Genomic DNA, 24089 nt, shown 5'->3' with positions numbered 1-24089 from the left:
ACACAAATTATCTTGAAAACTTTCTGCTTCATATCACACCTCTCAGAATCGTTTTGTATAAAACAGCATTTAATATTCATTTCACTTTGGAATAACTTAAAAATAATACAATTATCAAGTCTAGAAAAAATCCTGCACTGAGCTGCAAAAGCAACATTTCTGTACTGTGTTTAGAAAAGCAGAGCTCGACGGTGATAAATAAATTATTAATCTTAAATAAAACCAAATCTACGTTTGGCTACAGCCCTTAAAACAATTTACATGTATGTATATTATCAGATCCTCTTCCTCAGTGACAGAAAACATTTGGATATCGCATAGAAAGACACGCCCCCTACTGTTAACGGTTGAAACAACAAACCAGACATTTCAAAATAAACGCCAAACGCCAGGTAAAACCTCCAGGCTTCAAACTACAAAACAATATTTCTAAATGTAATGAGTGTTATGATAACATAGCTGAGTTATTCCTATGTTTTGTAGAAATGATTGACGTAAGTTACACAGTGTAAAAGTAAAACTACAAGTAAATAGTTTTATTTCATCGGTCCAAATCCTGATTAGACAAAATCGATAAATGTATATGGTACCCACAGTATTACATGAATAATGATCTGTAAATGAACAATAGGCTACCAGATTACTTTGATGCATAAGATGAGTAAATATAAATTGTTAAATGTGAAAGAAAATCATTATTAAGCCGCGTTAATGTATCTGTTGGTTATTCCTACACTGTGTATTTATGTGTTCACTTGTCATTGGAGCTGATGATTGATTTGAACCAGTGACGCTGATGGCTTGCTTTTATTTTGAAGTCTGACAAGTACTCCGGTCTGCGCCGGCGTGGAGCTGGGCACTTGACAGACTTCTCCAGCAACGATTTGTATTGATGTGACCAAAGGCGAGTGAGGTGGAGGCTGACCCGTGGGCGGTCACACTGCGCAATACCGTAGGGCAAAGTTTGCCTGCTCTGATCTGCCGCTTGTGACTCGGAGGACTGCTGTGTGCGGCATGAACCAGGGCTGAGCGCAGGGCTCGGGTGGTGCGTATGTCCAATATTATCTTTAATGAATGCTGCCGTGTAACCGCCGTGTTTCAGAACGTACTCTCTGGCGTGGGCCTCTGCCTGTCCACTGCACTGATCCTAGCCATGGGTGGGAGTCTGGGTTGCCACCGCTCCATCCCCAAAGACCCCACTGATTTCAGCTGCGGCAAGCGCAAATTCAGCGCCGCCTGCAACTTCAGCCACATTCTGGTGAATCAGGAGCGGCTGAACATTAACACCGCCACCGAGGAGGAGCTCATGACTCTGCCGGGAGTCAATCGCATAGTTGCGCGGAATATCGTGCAGTACCGGGACTGTATCGGTGGCTTTAAAAAGGTGGAGGACCTAGCGCTGGTAAGCGGGGTCGGGGCCACCAAGCTGGAGGTGATCAAACTGGAAATCTGCGTTTCTAGCAGGACCAGTTCTTCCCAACACTCTCCGTCGTCACTGCGCAAAGACTTGGACTCTCAGTTCTACACCGGGATGAACATCAACACCGCCACCCCGGCGCAGCTCATGAGCATTCGAGGTATCACGGAAAAGATTGCAAAGAACGTGGTTTCGTATCGCGCGGAGCACGGCCCGTTTAAAAGCATCGAGGACCTGGTAAAGGTGAAGCACATCAACAGCTCGCTGCTCGACAAAATCCGGTTCCAAGTTTTCGTGGAGCGCTCCCGGGCACCCTCCACCAACACGAACGCAGGGCTCCCCGGCACCACCAAGTGTCACCCAAGCCCCTCTTCCTTTAGTCTGGGCAGCGACGACTTGGACCTCCCACCTGGAGGCCCGACCCAGATCGTCTCTGTGCGGCCGAAGGTGGATCGCCCGCTGGGGCTCCGGGACGGGAAGTCCGTGGTGCGTGTGGCCACCTGGAGCCTGCAGGGCTGCTCGTGCGACAAGGCTAACAACCCGGGGGTCAGGGAGGTGGTGTGCATGACCCTGCTCGAGAATGAGTGAGTACCTGCACACACACTCATCACACCTGAAGGCCGCGTGGTTACTGAAGCGTGGGCAGATGAGGAAAGCAGCTTATTGGTTAAGTGGTCTCGGACGTGTGCCTGATTTCTGTGCGGAGATCCGGCAAAGGTCAAAATATTTTAAAGCTACATGAAACCCCCAAACTAAATAACTCACTTTATTCAATCACTTTTATTTATATCGTGCTAAATCATAATAACAGTCTTAATGAATGAAAGTTTGTAAGATAATAAACAAAACAACTCGAGTTTCATTTTTCCCATCACACTAAATGCACACAATATACAGTCAGCCAGCTGTATATGTGCTGATAGTCATTATGTCAGGGTATGCCAGCTGTGCCATCCACAAACCAAAGGAGACCTACAGCCACTCACTGCCATACCAGTCAGCTGAAGCTCTTTGAGGTTTAATTATGCTGTGACCTCATCATATTTTCAGATTTATGACTCTTTCAATCCTAAACGGGAGCCTTAACAGGACTAACCCCTCCCACAATATTACTGCACTCAGGCCTAAGCTTACTTCTGCAAAAACCTAAATAGTGATTTGATTTGAATGATAATCTTGCAGGAATGATGGCCCTTTGTTTCGGTTTTCCTTATAAAGACGTGTGTGTTTGTCTGATGTTGTGCATATTTCAGACTTCAGAAAAACAAAACCCAGACTGTGAAAAGACTACAGCACACCAAAGTAGCTCTTTGCTTTGTGTTATTTGTCTGTTATGGGTTCAAAAATGTGGAAACAACATTAAAACTACTGCAGAAAGAAAATAAGAGAACACTGTTTAAAAAGAAAAGTTCAGAGTCATCACCTTATTTTACAAAAGCAAAAGCATAAATCTGAAAATCTGGGATTTAACAGACCAAACTTAATCCTGACCTGACGACTTTTTTGTAGCGTTAAATTTGGTTTTATGTCCAGAATAAAACTTGTATCATGCATCTTTTTTATAAAGCCATCAGATGCATATGTTAGGGAAAATGTATCATACAAAATATATGAAAATTCTACCCCGAGACAGCAGACGAAAAACGTTATCAGGGCTTCGTGACTGAGGTCAAGCCAGTTTTGTGTTGCAGGGCGACACATTCTCAGATTCCCTGTCAGACTTGTGAAATGAATAAAGAGCACAGTAGACCGTGGTTCATATTCCACCAGTGAAAATGTTCTTTTAAGTAGAAAACGAACTAAAATAAAATAAAAATCCATCCATGCATTTTGTTTGGCTTATCTTGGGCTGGATCGTGGGGGCAGCAGCCTAAGCCAGCATGCCCAGACCTCCCTCTGCCCAGCCACCTCCTCCAGCTTATCCAGGGGAATACCGATGCGTTCCCAGGCCAGCTGAGAGATATAATCTCTCCAGCGTGTCCTGTGTCTGCCCCGGGGCCTCCTCCCGGTGGGATATTCAGCTCTTGAATGACTGAGCTCTTCATCCCATCTTGTCCCTGACCCAGAGTGGCCACTACAACCTTCTCCATCTGAGGACCATGGCCTCAGACTTGGAGGTGCAGGTTTTCTTTCCAGGCATCGGTCTGCATTGTGATACAGTGAAAACATAAGACTCTGTGGAAAAACTTTGGGTGTATATACATGTGAAGGCCATGAGTGGCTGTGAAAAATGAGAGTATAGGCAGCAGCAACGCAAATCAGGCATTAGGGTTTAAATCTCCTTAGTGGCTAGGTTCTTTCTTTTGTTCTCTCATGGATAAATGAGAAGCTAAAGTTTGGTAAGGTGTTTAATTGATATACCCCCCCCCCCTTTTTTTTTATATTACAAAAAAAGTTCTTTAAGCCATCTATAGAGCTTCACCGTGGTTTCCAGAGCAAACTGTGTCAAGTACAGCCTAAAGTCAGTAATGGTGCTGTGATCATTGTTATTGAGGAGCAGGAACAGCAGCAGGAGGAGGGCACTGAGAAGGAGACTCAGTATGTTTGCACAGTGACAGTACTGTACTGCTGTGTTAGTAATCATAAGACCCAGTCTAAGTTTACACACTTCATGACTTTCCTCCAGGCAAAAGCAGACAGCTACTAGAGTTCAATGAACTCTATTTTTTTTTTTCACTAAAGTTTGCACAAACTGCTCTCGGCCAAAACAGCCTATCAGGGATGTGGTGTTAGAATCAGCTGGCTGCAGTCATCCTGACTATAGGGAAGTGAAAAGAGCTGACTTAAGCTCCTAATAGCAAGGTTTATATGGATCAAAGCATGCAAGCTGATAATGTGCCTGCAGATGTTAAAAATGTTTCTTACTGTTGAATTCTTCTTTCCCTGTTTTTGAAGCATTTATAAAATATGGACCGTGTCTCTCAGCGTCTGCCCAAACAAGATGGGCAGTTCTGTTCTATCGTGACAGCTGGGATGCATCTACTGCGTCGACACGTCACCTCACACAAAATGCGAAAAATCAAATCCTAACATTAGAGGAGAGTACTGACGACGGTGCACTGGATGAGCAGAGGCATGCCATGATTTTTGTTATATGAAAAGTAATTGAATTAATTAATAATGCGTAAAGTGAAGTAGTGTGCCATTATTATAAATGCTGCCTGATGTCCTGGACCTAAAGCTCTCTCACACTCTCACTTTAGGTTTGTTGTGGTTGCTGCACCTCAGTTGTGTATTTGACAGATTGTTGGCTATCTGATAATGTGCACTAGCACAAACATACAGCTAACCAACAAAGAGGGATGAAGAGAATCATCTTTCACTCTCACTTCATGATACAAAGGAGTTCATGGTTGATTAGAAGGTGTCCAAGTCTCAACATGAGCCCAGATCATCACACCTCCACCACCATGCCTGGCAGTTGGTATGAGGTGCTTCTGCTGATATACTGTAATATACGGGGGGGAGGGACTTTGGCTTCACACTGCCAAACAGGCCCAGCTTTGTTAGCAAGCTAACCTAACTAACTAACCAACCAAAGCATATGGGACTGAATTAAAATGTCGAAATTTAATGTTTAAAGATTTTTTGTTATTTTTGTATTTTGGACATTTGAGTGAGATAAAAACCCAGTACTTACGTTTATTAGTTTATATCTGGAAACTGGACCAGTTTCTTGGACCGGCTCCTATTTTTTTTCTCCAAAAATATCCTTCAATCACTGATGTGCAGTGAATATTGGGACAGGGTGGACCTGGTGCATCCTGTAAATCTCGGGAAAAGAACGCATTTGTGGGCTGCTTTTGGACGAGCCCATGAATGTGGACAGCCTTCGTCTCCTGGTTGTGACTTAATCAGCCTTCAAATGTGACGTTCAAAGGATGCAGCCACTGATGCTTCATCGTGTCTTACTTGTGTCTGCATTGAAGCAGCTAATATGAAGTCCTGTTTGACATTATCAGTGGTTGCTACTGTCAGAGTGACACTGACAAGTCTTTGTGCAACATTTACTCTTATGCTTATGTGTATTTTTCTTGCTGTAAACCCAACTAATTTTGTCTACCTCTATAGACTTGACCAAAGAGTCGTGGCTTACAGTTACCAGTGTTGTCCTGATGAGATGGCTAATAGTCAGCTCAGACTGTGGGGGTTTGAATCCTTGCCAGTGGAAATGGGAGGATCAGGATCTTAAGCAGCAGGAGCGTTGCATGCTCTCAGAGCGATCAGACCTGCAGGGGAGGAAGGAGGTATTGTCTGTGGGACTGCAGGCTGTTTATTCTGAAAACAGGATCTGTGGACAAAGTTTCTGCCTATAATCCCATCAACACGAGGCTGTTCAGCGTCTCAGGTGGGCCAGTATGGCAGAGCAGTAAAAACATGCAGGTGCTAGAAAAGTGAAATGGAGTCCAGCAAAATTTGGTCTTTTTTTTAATTTATTTTTTTTATACTCGTTATTTATAAGCACTTTTTAAAACAACAGCCACTGATCAAAGCGGTACAGCTAAAAGAATAATGAAAAGCATGATACAAAACAAAGAACACAAGTAAAACTGTATAAGTTAAAAAAAAAAAAAAAATAGCCATAATTAGTTTGGGGCAGCTGTCGCTCAGGAGGTAGCGTAGGTCATTAACCAATCACGTGGTTTGATCCCTCTACTCTCGTCCTTTGGCAAGATACTGAACCCTGATTTGCCCTTGATGTATCCACTGAACTGTGTGAGTGTTAGTTTAAAAGCACTTTGAAACTAACAGGCAGAGAAAAAAGTGTGTGTGTGTCTGTGTGTGTGTGTGTCTCCCTGATGTGTTTGTCTCATTTTCAGTATTCAGGGTTATGTAGACTGAGACCTGCAGATTAACAGGATCAAACACCAATTAGTCTAATTGGGTAGAACCTGGAGTACCATTGAAAACCCACGCAGGCACAAGAGGAACATGAACCTCCACACATACCTACCCAGCTGGAGTTTAAATCATGAGACGCTCTGTTTTTATGCCATGTGTACTGAACAGGGAGCACGAGGGTTCATTTGCATTTTCAGAGACGCAAATTTAACTTAATAATGAATTAAAAACATTGCTATAGTTTTCAACACTTTAATAATTTTATCTTAACTGAGCATTCAAAAAACCTCTGTGCAATAAACAACATTTAACTAAACTTCTTGTGTTTTCCAGTGATGGTCTGAGAACATCTAAGGCTTTCTAATGAGTAACTCTGTCTGGATCTCTGGTTGATAAGCTAGCATGAAAGACTCCGGCCATTCCTCGACCTGTGTTAAAGATTCTGACCGTTCGTACGACTTTGAGGTGCTGATTCTTTTAAACATGGACTTCCTGCTGTGATGTTTCTAGGACAAAAGAAATCAATATTTTGATCAGCTGTTAAATAATAATTTACTAACAGGGACTCAGAGAGGCCTAGTGAGTCATTGCGTTATATTTAGTTGTTTTTGCTCTTTGGTGCTATTGAAATATTTCCATTCATTTAGTCATTGGGGTTTTTGCTGGTGGTGTTTATTATTCTTGGTGCTTTGGTAGTAGCTGCATAGTGTAGAAGTTTACACCTGAGCAAAATGTAATTCCCAGGAGTAAACACAAATCATTTGGAGTTCAATTCAATTCAATTCAATTCAATTTTATTTATACAGCGCCAAATCACAACAAAAGTCGCCTCAAGGCGCTTTATATTGTACAGTAGATCGCACAATAATAAATACAGAGAAAAACCCAACAACCCAACAACAAACGAGTTGCATCAGGAAGGACATCCGGTGTAACAAATCAAAACAATCTGAGCAACCTGTTGTGGCAACCGCACTGTAAATAACAGAGGAGCTCAAAACAGCTTTTATTCTTGGTGGTCTGAGGACAGACTGACTATAGGCATGGAGTTTTAGGGAGCTATTGCATGAAGACTATAAGACTGCAGTGCCATATATGCATGTGATCAGTAGAGTCCAAAAGTGTGGAACCAGACTTGCACATTATTCAATGTTTATTTTTAGTCTTCAGTTGATGCAGATGAGTGTTGTTATTGTCATCGTCCTACAAAGTCTGTTTAGCCGTAGCCAGTAGCTTTCAGATCGCTGTCTCAAATGCATTTGCCTATGTTTGTGGAGTCTAGCTTCAAATTGGCAATCACACGTAGAATTATGAAGGACTAAAGTTTATTTTTTCCTTTTCTTTCTTTTTTTTTTTTCCTTTTCCACAAGGAAAAAAAAAATAAAATGAGGGAAGTCGATGTAAAAATGTGGACGGGCTGGTGGTGTGTTTGAGCTAGCATTTTGGACTAAGTTTCATCCTCACCCAGGTAGTTTGAGTTCTCTAGAAGACCTGCTGGGGATGGTTATAAGGACCTCAGCTACTTTACACCTTTAATACTTTGAAGGGCCACATTTAAACCACTGCCAGTAAAGGAGGGTGAAAACTGGAACTACTGATGTGTAGTCATGGATGGATAGATGGAACTGGCACACTGAGCATGAGAGTGCTGAAGAAACAGCTGTGACGTTTATTTATAGTAGCAAAAGTACAAATGGCTAAGATGGTAGCTTCAGCTCAGCTTTTCTTTCTTTTGTTTTGGTATGGTATGTACTGACAGCGTGTAGAAAATCTTCGCTATAACAGTCACAGTTTATGTTGATTCTTTGAAAACATCACTAGTTGTTGCAGAAATGTCTGGAAACTGCTCCATTTGAGCAGATACCAGGTGTTGCACACACATCTCTTTTCCACGTTACCCACAGTTGTCAAATGACTTTGTTGCCGATGAGAATCGGTCCCCATCTTTAAAGGAGAAAGAACTCTGCTCTTTTTTTTCTGTCTGACATGAATCCTGTATAACTGAATCAACGTGGCGGTCTGACCATGGCTGAATTGTGCCGTGTCATGTGACATGTAGAGGATTTGTGTTGTAACTCAATTCTGACTCCTGACTGACTGCATTACTTATGATGCTTGTGCATCCCTGGTTTCAGTGAGGATCAGCTGACAGGAAGCAGCCAGCAGCTGTAATGTTGAGTTCCTCACCTGTGTTGCAAAATGCAATGCAAAGCAGCTCATCTTCAGAGTAAAAGTGCTGGTGCCTGTTAGAAATGTATAGCATTTTATTATGCTGACTGTTGATCTGGGAAGTCATTTGAAAAGTAAACAGTTCAATATTTATTGGGCTGTAAAGGCCCCTCCTTCATGCAGTGTTGGCACATTGAATTTCAAACAGCAGTCCAAAGTGTGTCTATAAAGAGTCTTATTTTCTCAGCTGTCTGCCAGTTTGTTAAAAGAAATTGTAAATTTGGCCTAAGTTTGCTCTGTGTTTACTATGCTGAGAGTCTGCCATAATACATGACGATCTCCTAGAAAAACTATGTGATCTCAGCTTTGCTTGGTACCAGTAAGTCATAAATGCTGTGCAGATACAGTGCGAGGGTAGAAAGAAGAAATGAAATGCTCAGAACTTTTAATTAAGGCTAAAAGTTTTCTTCCATTAATATTAGAAGATTTCTATAAAACAGAGTCATCTGTCACATTACTTCATAGCTAGTAATAATTTTAATTTTTCAATGTTCTGATAAAATTTATTTTTCCCACACGTTGTATGAATTAAACACGTTTTTCTTCAAAGTTTATAAATTTTAATTTACAAATACAAAATGGGTGTTCTGATGATTAACTCTAACCAGTACGGTTGAGTTTCAAAGTAACCTGAAAAAATGAACATGGTCCACCCAGTATTATATACAGTGGTGTGAAAAAGTGTTTGCACCCTTCCTGATTTCCTTTTTTTCTTTTTTTTTGTGTATGTTTGTCACACGTAAATGTTTCAGGGTCATCAAATAAACCTAAATATTAGGCAAAGATAAGAAGTAAACACAAAATGCAGTTTCAAAATGAGGGTGTTTATTAGTCTATTAGGGGGGAAAAAATCCAAACCCAAAGGCCCTCGTGAGCCATTATCCACAAATGGAATCGAAAACATGGAAGGGTAGTGAACCTTCCAAAGAGTGTCTGATCAAAATTACCCCAGGAGGTCACAACAGATCCTAGATCAACATCCAAGGAGCTGCAGGCCTCAGTCGTGTCAGTTAAGGTCAGTGTTCATGACTCCACCATAAGAAAGAGGCTGGGCAACAATGGCCTACATGGCAGACTTCCAAGACGAAAACCACTGCTGAGCAAAAGGAACATAAAGGCTCATCCCAGTTTTGCCAGAAAACATTGTGATGATGTCCAAGACTTTTGGGAAAACACTCTGTGGACTGATGAGACGAACGTTGAACTGTTTGGAAATGTCACATTACATCTGGTGTAAAAGTAACACAACATTTTTGAAATGGAGCATCATACCAACAGTAAAATATGGCGGCGGTGGTAGAGTGATGGTCTGGGGCTGTTTTCCTGCCTCAGGACTCAGAAGACTTTCTGTGGTAAATGGAACCATGAATTCTGCTGTCTACCAAAACAATGTCTGTCCATCTATTGTGACCTGAAGCTGAAGTGCAGTTGGGTTCTTTAGCAGGACAATGATCCAACACACATCAGCAAGTCCACCTCTGAGTGGCTTAAGAAAAACAAAATGAAGACTTTGGAGTGGCCCAGTCAAAGTCCTGACATGAATGTGATTGAGATGCTGTGGCATGACCTTAAAAGTGCAGCTCCTGCTTGAAAACCCTCCAGATCAGTGTGACACACTCACTGCCAGTTAACACAAACACTTGATTGCAGTTGTTGCTGCTAAGGGTGGCCCAACCAGGTATTAGGTTTAGGGGGCAATCACTTTTTCAGACCACTGTAAAACCATGTAGTAATGACAGGAGGAATGCCCAAAGTGTCCTTTTGTTGTCAGTGGGTTTCATTATCATGCCTTTCTATCAGGTTTTTCAAGTAATTATTTATTTTAAGAGGATTTGGGTAAATAATGGATATGTATGTATATGATGGTAAATTTAAAAAAAATGCATTCTCTCTCTTATTACAGTATCAAGTTACTGGCAGTGCAAGACCTGCTGGAGCACGAGGCTATTGATAAGGTAAAGTGGAATATGGATTACACTTATCCCAACTTCTATTGTAAATGAGATGACTTGCGTGCACGGGCAGCAAGAATCAGAAATGTGACAGCAGCTTCTCTTTGTGTATACTCTGCAGGGTTTCGTCCTGCAGAGGTTCAGTGATGGAGAGGATCGTTAAGTTGATTGGGTTACAGCCATGTAGGGCCTTCCATGTGGTTTAAGTACGCCTGAGTTAAAAATACTCTTGTGCTCTCGCTCCCAGGACTGACACCCTCAAATTTTAGTTTATTTTTTCCGTCACACTGCTGCCAACATTAGCACACATTTCATTCATTCATTCATGTCATTACTGATTTCTCGTAACTTATATTTGTCATATTTCCTTTTAGTGAATAACATAATGATTAGCAACACATCCTGTCTCGTCTCCCCCTCTTTGTCACTGGCTATGGGCCAACTTGTAACAAGTGGGGGCTCGTCTGGGATCTAATTCATTGTTGGAGACAGTTTGCGTTGTCATCTGACTTAAGCTCATTGTTCCGATGGAAACTGTTTTCACTCCTGTCTTGGGAGGAGTCTGTTGGCTTGGTCCGCTCTGTACATTTGGCTTGTGTTTAGTAGTCTTTTGTCATAGCTGACAGAGGAGAGATGTCACGTTTGTCTGGGCTGGTCACTGTAAGAGCTAGGGGGTAGATGTATTTAGTTGGGATGTTTCTGGCAACTATTTTCTTAGTTGACTAAACGAGGGAAATAAATTAGACCACATAACTGACTAAAACTAAGAAACACTCAGACGTCAACTTAAGTTTGAGAACCGTTTAATAAATAATATTTAAAAACTCTGAAACCATTAAGCACATTCTTCATGTCACTTAACTGGGCAGCACCTCACATCGTGTGTTATAAATATTACACATTAAACTCCAAACAGAAAAGGAAGAAAAAAACTTTAAAATAATAAACTAATGTTAAGTTTGATATGAAAACTATACTACAGCGTTACTATAGAGCAGTGGTTCCCAAACTTTTTTTGCTGGGCCCCCCTTTGTTTATAGGAAAAATGTTCGCGCCCCCCCCCTCGCGCGCGCGCACACGCACGCACGCGCACGCACATCCTCCAACCACACACACTCATATTTTGCTCCATTGCGGTTTATTTCACACCTCAAACATTTAGTAAACAATTAAGCAAATACAAGTAAACTGCAATAAATTACAGGTAGTAAGGAAATAAACTACTAACTCTTTTATGCTACGTCCGCACCTACATGGGTATTTTTGAAAACGCAGCTGTTTCGTCCACACGTAAACGACATTTCGAATCACCGAAAACGGAGATTTTTTTAAATCACGCAACGTCAAAGGTATGTGCCTTTTTTCACGTCACGCTGTGCGCACGTTATTGTTTACATGAAATGAATTGCAGAATGGCAGATAGAGACAAAATACTGTTAATCTGACTATCTGCAGGTTTTACACGCTTACATACACACGCAGTTACTGTCCCTCCATTTAGAAAGGCAGAGGCGTCACGGTGTGATTATTTTACATGTAGTTGTTTTTTTTTTCCTGTGTAATAATATTCAACATTGCTATCAATACATTTTTCAATCCCTCTGCAAAATGGGTTCAAAAACATAAACAACTGTGGGATACTGTTTGTGATTTGAACCGGGGGAACAAATCGTGGCAGGATCAGCCTGATATTATTTGTATCCCACTTTAACTTTACTGTATAAAGAGCTAACATCTCCAAAATGTCAGGAGTAGTTAGTCATTACAACAAGTGTTTGTGAACTAAAAATCAAGAATGTGGGATACTGTTTGTCCGTGATTTGAAGAACCCAGCGCGTGCTCCCGACGAAGGGAAAACCAATTCTGCAGGGGAGAGCTACCTTGGCACTTGTGCAGGTGAAACCAAGGGAAGATATGCGTCACCATATTTTCTAGTCTTTGGCTTAGAATGAAGTTGGTTTGGAAACATATTCAGCGATGCTTCATCTCCTGATTTGTGTTTGTGGAGGCGCCCCGTGCTAGCAGTGTCCAAGCATTTTGTTTTTTTTGTTTTGTTTTGTTTTTTCCTTTTCATGTCGTGCCCCCCCTGCAATGGCTTTGCGCCCCCCCTAGGGGGCGGGCCCCACACTTTGGGAAGGTCTGCTATAGAAGATGCTCATGTGCTATTAAAATATAACAGATTAACATCTGAATAATTAATAAATTGTTACTGAAAAGTCTGGCACATTGTGCCGGGTATCATTCAGAATGTAGTCACGTGACACACATGAATGACAATGACTTTAATAAATAAAGATTTTGAATAACAAATCAATAAATTATCTAGCGATTTTCTTCCGCTTATCTAAAGTCATATCTTAAAGATCTTATAGTACCTTATGACCACTGAGGTGAATTGGCACTTCATTTAAAAATGAATAAATTAACTAATTCTCACGTACAGTGTCATGAGTAATCAGACTCCATTTTATCTAAAAGACTTCGTAGTACCATGTCACTCCAATAGAGCACTTCACTCTAAGGATACTGGCTTCTGTGTAAATTATACTTCTTCAGGAAATCTACATCGCAACTCACGCTTTAACTGAAACCCCATCCTATGCCAAAACCTTCTATATAACAGATCGACACATATCACAAGGACTTGAATGCCATGGGAGGTTGTGGTATAGTGATAAAAGGAGCTTCTGGTTATTATGCAAGTTAGAATGTGGCTTTCCAACAGAGGTCTAAATCAAGCTTTGGTTGCGAGGATATTTAAAAGTAGAATGGGAAGCTGAGCCTTCAGCTTTCAGGTTCCTGGTCTTTGGAACCAGCTCCCAGTTTGGATTTCGGAGACAGAAAACGTCTTTGCTTCTAAGATTAGGCTTAAAACGTTCCTATTTGATAAGACACATAGTTGAACTCCAGCGATCCAGCAATGAATCCTCCCCTAGCTACTCTACAGAAGGCCTAGGGTGCTAGGGGGCTTCCCATGATGCACTGATTGTTGCTTCTTTACTCACATATTTCACTCACTATGTGCTTACATACCACTCTGCATTTCATCATTTGTTATTATTAATCTCTGGCTCCCTCCCATCACCTCAAACCAGCTGCGGCAGACGGCTGCCACTCCCTGAGCCTGGTTCTGGCAGAGTCTTCCTCTTGCTAATAGGGAGTTTTTCCTTCCCACTGTTGCCTTTGCTTGCTAAAGGGGGTCGTTTGAGGTTTTTGCTGCAGGGTCTTTTTCCTTAAACTATAAAGCACCTTGAGGCAATTTTTGTGACTTGGCACTACACATTACCAGTCAAAAGTTTGGACACAACCTCTTATTTAATGGTTTTTCTTTATTTTTACTACTTTCTACATCATAGATACAAACTGAAGACATCAAATATATGAAGAAAGATATATGGAATTATGTAGCAAAGACAAAAAAGATAAATAACTCTAAATATGTCTTATATTGTAGATTTGTCAAAGTAATGCTTTGACGAATCTGACAAATCTTGCTTTGTTGACAGCACTGCAAACCTTCGGCCTTCTCTCAATAAGCTTCATGATGTAGTCACCTGAAATGGTTTCACTTCACAGGTGTGCCTGTCAGGGTTCATTTGTGGAATTTCTCGCCCTCTCATGCATGAATTATGACAACCTCAATCAGGATTTTTTTCTTAAGTATTTTTATTCATCTTTAGGCATGAAAAAAAGATTTTTGAACTTCATTTCTTTTATACATGTACTTTAAAAAAAGTTTTTTACATGTTAACTTATGTGGACAACATCACCTTTCATCATACCATCAACACTGACGCAAATACAAGAAAACAGCCTTTGAATAGCTGTCCACTGTAGTGACCACTGTGTGTGAAAGAGTTAATGGGGTTGGGACCATCAGTTGTGTTGTGCAGCAGTCAGGTTGGTTCACAGCTCACAGCTCTGTTTGACAACTGTTAGAAATCATATCATGGCAAGAACCAATCAGCTAAGAGAAACAACAGCCCATCATTACTTTAAGGACTGAAGGTCAGTCAGTCTGCAACATTGCTAAAACTTTGTCCCCAAGTGCAGTCGCAAAAACCATCAAGCTCTACAATGAAACTGTCTCACATGAGGACGCCCCAGGAAAGGAAGACCAAGAGTCACCTCTGCTGCTGAGGATACATTCATCCGAGTCACCAGCCTCAGAATTCACAAGTTAACAGCAGCTCAGATTAGAGCCCAGATAAATGCCACACAGAGCTCCAGTAGCAGACACATCTCTACATGTTCAGAGCAGACTGTGTGAATCAGGCCTTTATGGTCAGATAGCTGCTAAGAAACCACGACTAAGGAAAAGCAACAAGCAGAAGAGATTTGTTTGGGCCAAGAAACATGAGGAATGGACATTAGACCATCTGTGCTTTGGTCTGTTGAGTCCAAATCTGAGATCTTTGGTTCCACCTGCCGTGTGTTTGTGCGACACAGAACGGTGAACGATGGTCTCTACATGGTTCCCACTGTGAAGCATGGAGGAGGAGGTGTGATGGTGTGGGGGGGCTTTGCTGCTGACACTGTTGGGGATTTATTCAAAATTGATGGCAGACTGAACCAGCATGGCTACCACAGCATCCTGCAGCAACATGCCATCCCATCATTTATTCTTCAACAGGACAATGAGCCCAAACACACCTCCAGGCTGTGCGAGGGCTCTGTGACCAAGAAGGAGAGATGGAGTGCTGCACCTGATGGCCTGGCCTCCACAGTCACCTGACCTAAACCCAGTGGAGATGGTTTGGGATGAGATGGAGGACCAACAAGTGCTCAGCATCTCTGGGAACTCCTTCAAGACTGTTGGAAACCATTTCAGGTGACGACCTCATTAAGCTCATGGAGAGAATGCTGAGAGTGAGCAAAGCAGGAATCAAAGCAAAGGGGGCTGTTAGGAAGGATCTAAAATATAAAACGTGTTTTGAATTATTTCACTCTTTTTTTTATTTACTACATAATTCCATATGTGTTCATTCATAGTTTTGATGCCTTCAGTGAGAATCTAAATAGTCATTAAAAAAAAACATTAAATGTGAACGTGTGTCCAAACTTTTGACTGGTAGTTTATATATAATTCAACTGAACATTTGCTTTAATAACTGTGTGCGTGCGCCTGTTTGAGTGGTTTAAAATAAGATTTCATATTGTTTGCTATTAACTGCTGCTCAAGCATTAAGTATAAGTTGACTTTAAATTGAATGTCCGGAAATCCGTATGTCTTACTTTGAGAAAATAATATAAAATGCTCATATTCAAATCTGAAATATTAATTTCATTTTTAAATTTCAAGTCCTGCAAGCTGGGTCCTTTTAATTTATATCGAAGCAGATTGGTAGAAGATGATACTTAATACTTCTAAAATGTTTTTTTTGTGTGTATTACCTGTTTGCCATGTTGGTATTTAAATAATTATCTATTTACAGTCTCTTTAGATAATAATTTGGGTTGGCTGTAGCTCAGGAGGTAGAGCAGATAATCTCTAATCGGAAGGCTGGTAGTTCAATCTCTGGCTGCTCCAGTGTCCTTGGACAAGATAACAAATCCCAAGTTGCTTTAGATACTTTGTGCCAGTTGCTTCCAGAGTTTTACAAAATGTTAATTTGCTTTTTAGTTAGTAATATAATAACAGGCAAACCTGTCTTTATGTGTTGCAGTTCTGTGCAGAATTAAATCAAGGAACACTTGCCAGTTTACAGAAGTGGAAATGGCCACGAGGGCTGTGGAAAAGTGTTGTGTCAGAAAAACCCACCGGACATTCCAGCAAGGTGGGTTTACCATGGGCAGCTGTTACAACGACACTTTAAATTGTATCCACAGGTGGACCACAAAAATAAATCAAAGTCTAAACTTTGCCGAAGATCAACCAGTTCAGTTTTCAGTTCCCAGAAATCGATTTGAATAATTGACCTGTCGAGAGTTTTTAACATTTTTTAACACTGTCTGCACTGATACAAAACATAGATTGTAGTGGTTAAGAAAAAAAAGTCACAGTTTCTTTTATTATCTAGAACTGTTGCAGATGCACTGCAGTAAAACTATAGTAGTACTACTGCACAGAGACTGATCTTTCATGCGGAATAAATATGAAATGATCTTTTGTAAAAATAGCAGTGACCCTCCAGCTCTATTACCAGCAGCTGATTACCTTCATGCTTACACTCTACTGTTAAAAAGAATCGGTCAGCATCAGGAAACTACATGATGTAAAATGTTTATGTAACTGACATATGAATAGCTGTGATTTACTAAATTATAAGTAGAGTAAGAAGATTGACTTGAAAGTTTATATTAATTAAATAAACTTTTGAAAATGTATCTAACACTAATACATCCCTCTGTTCACAGGGAGTGAGCTACTCTGGCTTTTTGTGGGATAGCTCATCAGGAATTGATCTGAAGGATGCCCTCGTCTTGGAGTCTCCTGCTGTCAATGGAAATGGGAGTCATGTACACCATCCACTCTATGTGGCTCACTTTTTAGTAAGGCTATAATTTATTGTCATTGAATTCATGTGTGTTTGGTTATAAAAAACAATTCAATTAATTTCATTTATATGGCACCAAACCCACCAACAGCTGTCTCAGAGTGCCTTATATATAAGACCCTGGAATAATGAAGAGAACACCCCAACAATCAGATAATATCCCTTTTGTAATTGTTTAGGATCTGAATACTTAAACCTCCAGAACTAACACATGGTTGATGCACTGCTGCATATTTCTTTGGTTTTATGTATTGTTCTTCTTTTTACTTGGCAGGATAAAATTTTAAGTGGTCAAAAAATTGACTTTTTCTATTAGATTGGTTCATTTGAGCTGACGGTGGTGAATGTCCATATGCAAGCCCCTGCTTCACCAGAGCAGTCCGGTGGCAAAAACCAAAACTCTGATGAAGCCAAGTGTCAACGCCTCCCTCCCAGCATCCAGGGAACACTAAAAGGTCAGTCTGCCAGGTCGATCCAGTCGAGACCGCATGTGTCAGACGCCGTAGACGGATCCGCAAAGTTTGACGTCATTTTTGACATCTTGTCATATTTTCCGTTTCTTTCTTTGCAGGTGAGAAGGATCTACTAGTGTTGGGCAATTTTGGTTGCTCTCCTCAGAGCTCAGAGCTGGAAACACTGAGAAAGGAGAAATTCTGTGCCCTGATACCATCCACTCAGTTCACCAACATCACCACCTGCTCACCACAGGGCACCCGCTGCTTGGACAACATCTGGGTCAGCCGTTCTCTACAGAAGATATATTCAGGTACATGTACAGTTGTGTTTGGACAGTTGCACAGATTAAGATTAAAAAGTTCTCTTAGGTTTGTTGTCTTGATAAGGTCAGGTTTCATATTAAGGAAAAATTATCTGTGAATTCATTCAGCATTCATCATATCTCAAGTTATTCAGTTCAGCTCAGTTTTATTCGTATTTCATTAATTCAGGGCAATAGTCGGCTAAGTTTACATTACAAGTGCATCTCAGGAAATTAGAATATCAAGGAATGGTTCGCTCAAATTATTATTATTATTATTATTATTATTATTAGTAGTAGTAGTAGTATTATAAGACTTTGAAGTTTGAGTAAATTACTTTTCAGACATTAGTCTAGCTGGTCTAGTTCAGTACACACAGTCACAGTGAAGGCTGCTGAATGGACAGCTGTCTGCTGACGAATATCGACACTCCATAAGGAGGGAAGGCCACAGAGGATCTGTGCTGAGAAGGCTGATTGATTTCAGAGAGCTATATCAAAGCTTTTTAATCAGAAACTAAACTAGAAACTAAAAGTATGGCAGGAACATCTGTATAAGCAAAAAACAAAAGTTGATTTTAGGAACTTGGCTAGGCTGAGGCTGGTCTTAGCAAATCACGAGCCACCATGCACAGATGTCTTCAGGAAAGAGGCTACAACTGTCACATTCCTAATATCAAGCCAATTCTGAAAAATAGAAATCTTTTAGTTTATTATCTGAGCTAAAATGAAAAAATGTTACCATCCTGTTGTTAGACTGTTGGTCCAAAGTCCTTTTTTCACCTGAAAGTAAGTATTGCATAGAATCTGGATGAAGAGTGCAGAGACACAGAAACCAAGATGTTTGAAGACCAGTGTGATGTTTCCAGTGTTTGTGAAGAGATTAGATGATAGTTGTAAGTTTGATAACTTTCTGACCATTACTGTAGGAGGAATAGCAACTCTATGAAGTCTGAGTGGGTGGACGAAGGATGCTTTTAAATTCAATTCATTGTTATTTTTCTGACGCCAAATCACAACAGCTCCCTCAAGGTGCTTTGAGACCATGCCATAACCACACCGGTTCTCAGAAAGGCCTAAAAATAGCCAGTTGTCCACCTAACTGGACATGTTTAAAGGGAAAAAAATCCTTGAAAAGAAAGTTTAAAAAAAAAAAAAAAAGTTTTTTCATGCCTAAAGATGAATAAAAATACTTAAGAAAAAAAAATCCTGATTGAAGTTGTCATAATTCATGCATGAAAGGATTAATGTATATTTGAAAGTTATTATATTAAAATGGTGAAAAATAATTTTTTTTCATAATGTAATTTTTAAAAATGGAAGATGGAGATCCTGCAGTGTTAAAAATTACCCCGAACAATCAGAGAATTCCCGTCTGATCCTCTGAATCGAGCTCAGTGAGAGGCAGCCACGGCCAGTTGTGGCATGATAGAAGAATCTAGGTTAAATAGTCTAGATACACTGATATGAAGTTTTAAAGATAAGTGGCAATGTCAAAGTTGACTCTCTGTCATATACAGTTATGTAAAAAAATCAAATAAAGTAAATAAGCCGAGTACACCTCCATGATTCAGTAGTTTGTAAAACCAGCTTTGATTTTTTGTTCTGTCTTGTTTATTTCTGTCTCTTTCTAACATGCGTACTATGAGACACAGCTCTGCACAAGAGTTCCAGTGTGCCTTGACTGCTGGTTTATGCACGAATGGCAAATAAAGAACTTTGAACCTTGTATTTTAGCCCACTCAGGGTTTTCATTATGCACAGCTCCAGTTTTTATGAGGTGCGTTTTAGAAAGATGGGGGTTTCTCTTGGTGACCCTTCCAAACAAGCCGTACTTGTTTAGTCTTTTTTTCTAACTATCAGGAACTCAAACATATAACATGCTAACTTACGCCTGTATAGTTTTAGATGTAGTTCTTGGGTTATTAGTTAGCACTGCGTGTTTTTGGGGTGTGAATAAATTGAATTTGTGTTAACGCACACCTGAACTAGAGCAACAAACTGCCAAACTTACAATAGAAATAAACTTCTGCGTTAAATCTATGCTACTGCAAACCCTTGTGAAAGTGTGTTGTGCAATAATGTGCACAAATGTAACCACACGTCCCCGTCAATACAGCCTGCACAGTGGCAACAGTGTCAGCTGCTCACATAGGCTACACTGTAGGCTCTACATAGAGTCATCACAGAAGTCCAAGTCGAGCGTTGCTTTTACACAGGTGGTCAGTTTAGTTCTTTATATTGTACATTTAAGACCCTACAATAACACCGAGAAAATCCTAACAATCAGATGAGCCTCTATGAACAGTGGGAAGGAAAAACTCCCCTTTAAGAGGAAGAATTGAAAGGAAAGAAAGAAGAAACAAAAGTCACACAAGCAACTAACGATTAAATGTATAGTAGTTTATAAACTAGTCATATAAAACAAGTAAAGTCAGGTTTTTCATTAACAGTCTTAAAACGAGGCTGACTTTAGTTTCAAGTCTGGTTAAAAACAGGTCAGGTTTTATGCCGATTTGTGAGACTTGAACACAAACTAAATGTTAAGTCAGTTCTCAGATCCTTTACATAAGACTAAGTGTGCTCTGGAGTTCACCAAACCAATTTAAAATTTGGTCTCCAGTTATGACAAGTCAAATCAGGTCTTCAAGTCTAAGTTTGGTCTAATCTGAGTGTTAAATCATCAACTTATCATGGTATTTAGGCCAAGTGTGCCAAGACAAGTCTAAGCCTAGTTAAAAGCAATTTGAGGCCACACTTGCACCTGAGTTATTTAGACTAGAAGTCACTCAATCAAAGTTTAAGTTGAGTCTCAAGATAAAAATAATTACAAAATAAATATAAAAATGTATTTTAAACTATGTGTAAAGTAGAGGATACATGGTTACTTTTCAAATGTATGACGAATGTGATCCTAGTTTTATAGAAGCTACTATTAGATCAAAGTTTGGTGCATTATTTGTGTTGCATGAAGTTCTAAGTATCTCCTGACTGTTCTTGTGTCCTTTGTTCTGACAGGCCACTGCATGGTAGTTCGGGAAGGCTTAACTAACCCCTGGATCCCAGATAACTGGTCATGGGGCGGTGTGGCCTCTGATCACTGCCCTGTGTTTGCAGAATTTTATGCAGACCTACCTCCTAAGGAGCTTAGCAGACCTGGTATGGCAGCGGTGGACAGGGGAGACATTCTGCCCAAACATGAGCGGTGACATCAGCTGCAGCAAAGACAGAACTGAGTGACATGAAAAAGATTTTAACCTATCAGGATTCTACTTTATCTCGGTTTGCTGTGGCGCAGTTTCCTACAGAATGTGAACAAGTGCCAAGATTGCCTTTTGGGTTTCAGGTTATCAATGTAAAATCGTAAATAAGAAATATTCAAGCCATAACAAATGTTTAGACAAAAATATGATGTATTTTAAAAGAAATGTGCCAAACATTTTATATATGTATAGAAAAATAAATTGATAGATATTCAAGGTCTGTACAAACTCTTATTGATACAGTTTGAGCACCATCTGAATGACCCTGCTCTCTTTATAGGCGCTGCTGTGTCCTTCATCTTTCATATTTCACTGGAGAGTAAGATTCAATCTCAGCTGCTGAGCTCATGAAAGCTGTGTGCTTAATTATATAAGTGAAGCTTGTGTGCATGTGAACTGCCATACTTCTCTGAGATGGCAATAACGTTGCCAGGCACAGTGACATCACAGGGCATTGCTGCTGCCCTTAAAACTGGTCATTAACCACCTTCACAATACTGCTTTTGAAATTAAACAGCCGAGTAACACACACTTGTGTTATACTGCTCAACACTGTGTTTTAAAAGCACTGTTTATGTGCACTGACGCCTTTCTGGGCTGCTGTTGCCGACTGGCTCACCTGGCTCTTTCTGTTTTGGTACACATAGCTGTTCTCTCTCAGCTCCTCGCTCCCTCCACGTCCTGTGTGCTGCTCAAATAGGGGAGGCATGATCTGATGATGATCCCTAACTGCATTGGCCAGCCTCCTCTGGCACTGCCCCCTGAACCCACTGCACCACTCCCCCCACTTTTTTCTTTTTTGCCCTGTAACACAGAAGACAAAGTGGGGGATATGGCATATTTTACCACATGAGCTTTGAGCTATTTTTCAAGTCTTACTGACCTTATTGACCTTACTGACAAAGCACTTTACACAGCAATCAGATCAGAAATTGACTCTAAGCAGTCACGTGATCCCATGACAGCAGAGATGACGCTAGTGATGGTTGGATGACTCCTCATGAAGTGATTAATGTGCTGCTCAATAGTGAGAGCTGCTGGATTAAAAAAGTTACTGCAGGCAACCTGGAGAAAGAATTTGTCCCATGATTCTGATACCAGGAGATCAAATCTGTGACAAATAATCCTGATTACATAACCAACTGATGAAATACAAAGTGAAGTGCATGTATTCCAATTAATTTGGTTATAACAAAATGAATATGGTTGACTAATACAGTATATCTAATATATCTGTTTGGTAATGGTCTAAGGAGCTTGGAAAGAAGAATATTTTGTAATGAAGTATAAGTGAAAAGCGTAAAATAAAAATGAAAGTTTTGTTAAGGAAATAGAAGTGCTTGTCCCAGTGGGAGTGATTGCACTTGTGTGTGAGGAGGAGAAGGTTAATTCATGTGAACATAAAGAAATGAGTCCATGAGTAAAGCATTGGGACGTAACTCAAATTACAACTGCGCAAAAGTGGAAACAGGAACGGGGAAAATAGGCACCGCACGATGATAGGGCACTGCTGCTGTATACGTCACATAATGTTTCTTAAAGCAATACGCGCACCGATAACGAGTGTGGCTAGCTGTGCTCAGTGGCTGTAGATTTCTACAGGTTGTGCTTGATACACTCACCGACGTTTTGATATTGTTTGACCAATCATTAGTAAATCCCCCCTGAGTTTCTTCATCTTCCAGAAGCTGTCACTACAAAAATGTCAAACTCACTAAACTTAATAAAGAATTCCCAAATCATAAATGTGTGTTCCTTTTAATCTAGCTTTTAAAATAACAATCCTCCATAAACTTAATGGAATGGAACCTCTGGGACCAGTAGTGACCTGTAATGGAAATGGGTGTGACGTTTAAACCCAACATAACTCCATGTCATATATTCTCCTCCATGTCTATTTTAACATTTATTTCTTTAATTTTTATATCTCAATATCATTACATTTTTTCTTGTTTTAAAAAAACAGAAACACACGTTGACTAAATCCAAAGTGTTGAACCTCCTCATGACATTGTTAAATAATCAAGATTAAAATATCTGTCCAAAATAATAGAGATCATTCACACGAGTCCCCCTGTAAGATCCTTTCCAGAGTTTCATGACTTTTGGTGTTCTTTAGATCAGTCACTGCAGACACAGCCCAGACAAACTGGAAGCTTCATGTTGCTTAACGTTGAGTAAGAATAATTATCTGTACGTTTCCCTGTGATGGGCTGGTTACCTGACTGAAGAGTAATACCCAAGTCTTTTGACCTCACACGGTTCCAAGTGGAAGAAAAGGTGAATTAAATGTACTGTACAAATAAACAACTTGATGTCCAAAACTATACTATGTGCTGTATTTTTGATTATTAATGTATTTTATGTATTTCTGTTTTTATATTACTGTGAAGCACTTTGTGGTTTTTATCCTGTGAAAAGTGCTATATAAATAAATTGATTTGATTTGATTTATTATGGTGGCTTTTTAGTTTGCATTGAATCATCTTATTTGTATGCAACAGGCTTTTATATAATCCCAGTTTGCACCACAGGATGGTAGCGAGGTGGTGCCCTGTCTGCTCTCAGTCCAATAGGAGAAGATCAAGAAATGCTGATGGAAAGGCAGATGTGAAAGAACAGGCACGCTAGTAACTAACTCACAATAACATCACAATCACTGGATGTGATCAGCACATTATGTACCAGACTGGGGAAATTCAGACCATCTATGGTTCGTTATTCAGCTTTGGGTCACAAGTTTGGAGTCGGTCCTAGCTGACTCCACAGCTCCACAAAAAGGTTCCAGCTGACCAACCAGAGGCCTTTTTCTGTAAGGTAACACCTCACCGCCCGAATCAGGGTCTAATGCTGCATTTTGTTTTTCACATTTACAGTCCGTCTAACTTTTTCAAAAACTAAAACTAAAAAATGAGGGAAAGGGGAGGCAGGAGGAGGAGAGACCCGAGGCGGCCGCCGGTCCGAGTGTCGGGTGAACTGAGCTTCAGGTAAGAAGTTATGACCTGCAGTCTGTCTGGGTCAGATATAAACCAAGTTTAGGTGCAGTTTATTTTCATTGTGCTGACTTTTTACAGTCAGTTACAATAACTCGTACTGCGTACTAGCTAGCATGACGGAGCTGGGTGGGTGCTA

The 24089-nt window shown here is 40.4% G+C and overlaps 1 protein-coding gene across 1 annotated transcript; it reads left to right on the top strand.

The window, feature by feature from the left end:
- The first annotated feature begins 851 nt into the window (after positions 1-851).
- eepd1 (endonuclease/exonuclease/phosphatase family domain containing 1) lies at positions 852-23407 on the top strand. Its single transcript, XM_065471432.1, has 7 exons — positions 852-2001; positions 10392-10443; positions 16107-16217; positions 16798-16932; positions 17254-17392; positions 17509-17703; positions 20713-23407. Exons 1-7 carry the CDS (start codon positions 1052-1054, stop codon positions 20901-20903), a joined length of 1773 nt encoding a protein of 590 aa, XP_065327504.1. The 5' UTR covers positions 852-1051; the 3' UTR covers positions 20904-23407.
- The last annotated feature ends 682 nt before the right edge of the window (positions 23408-24089 follow it).

The sequence above is a fragment of the Pelmatolapia mariae genome, linkage group LG22, assembly GCF_036321145.2.
Source record: "Pelmatolapia mariae isolate MD_Pm_ZW linkage group LG22, Pm_UMD_F_2, whole genome shotgun sequence".
NCBI classification, from domain to species: domain Eukaryota; kingdom Metazoa; phylum Chordata; class Actinopteri; order Cichliformes; family Cichlidae; genus Pelmatolapia; species Pelmatolapia mariae.
This window is presented reverse-complemented; position numbering and strand designations above follow the sequence as displayed.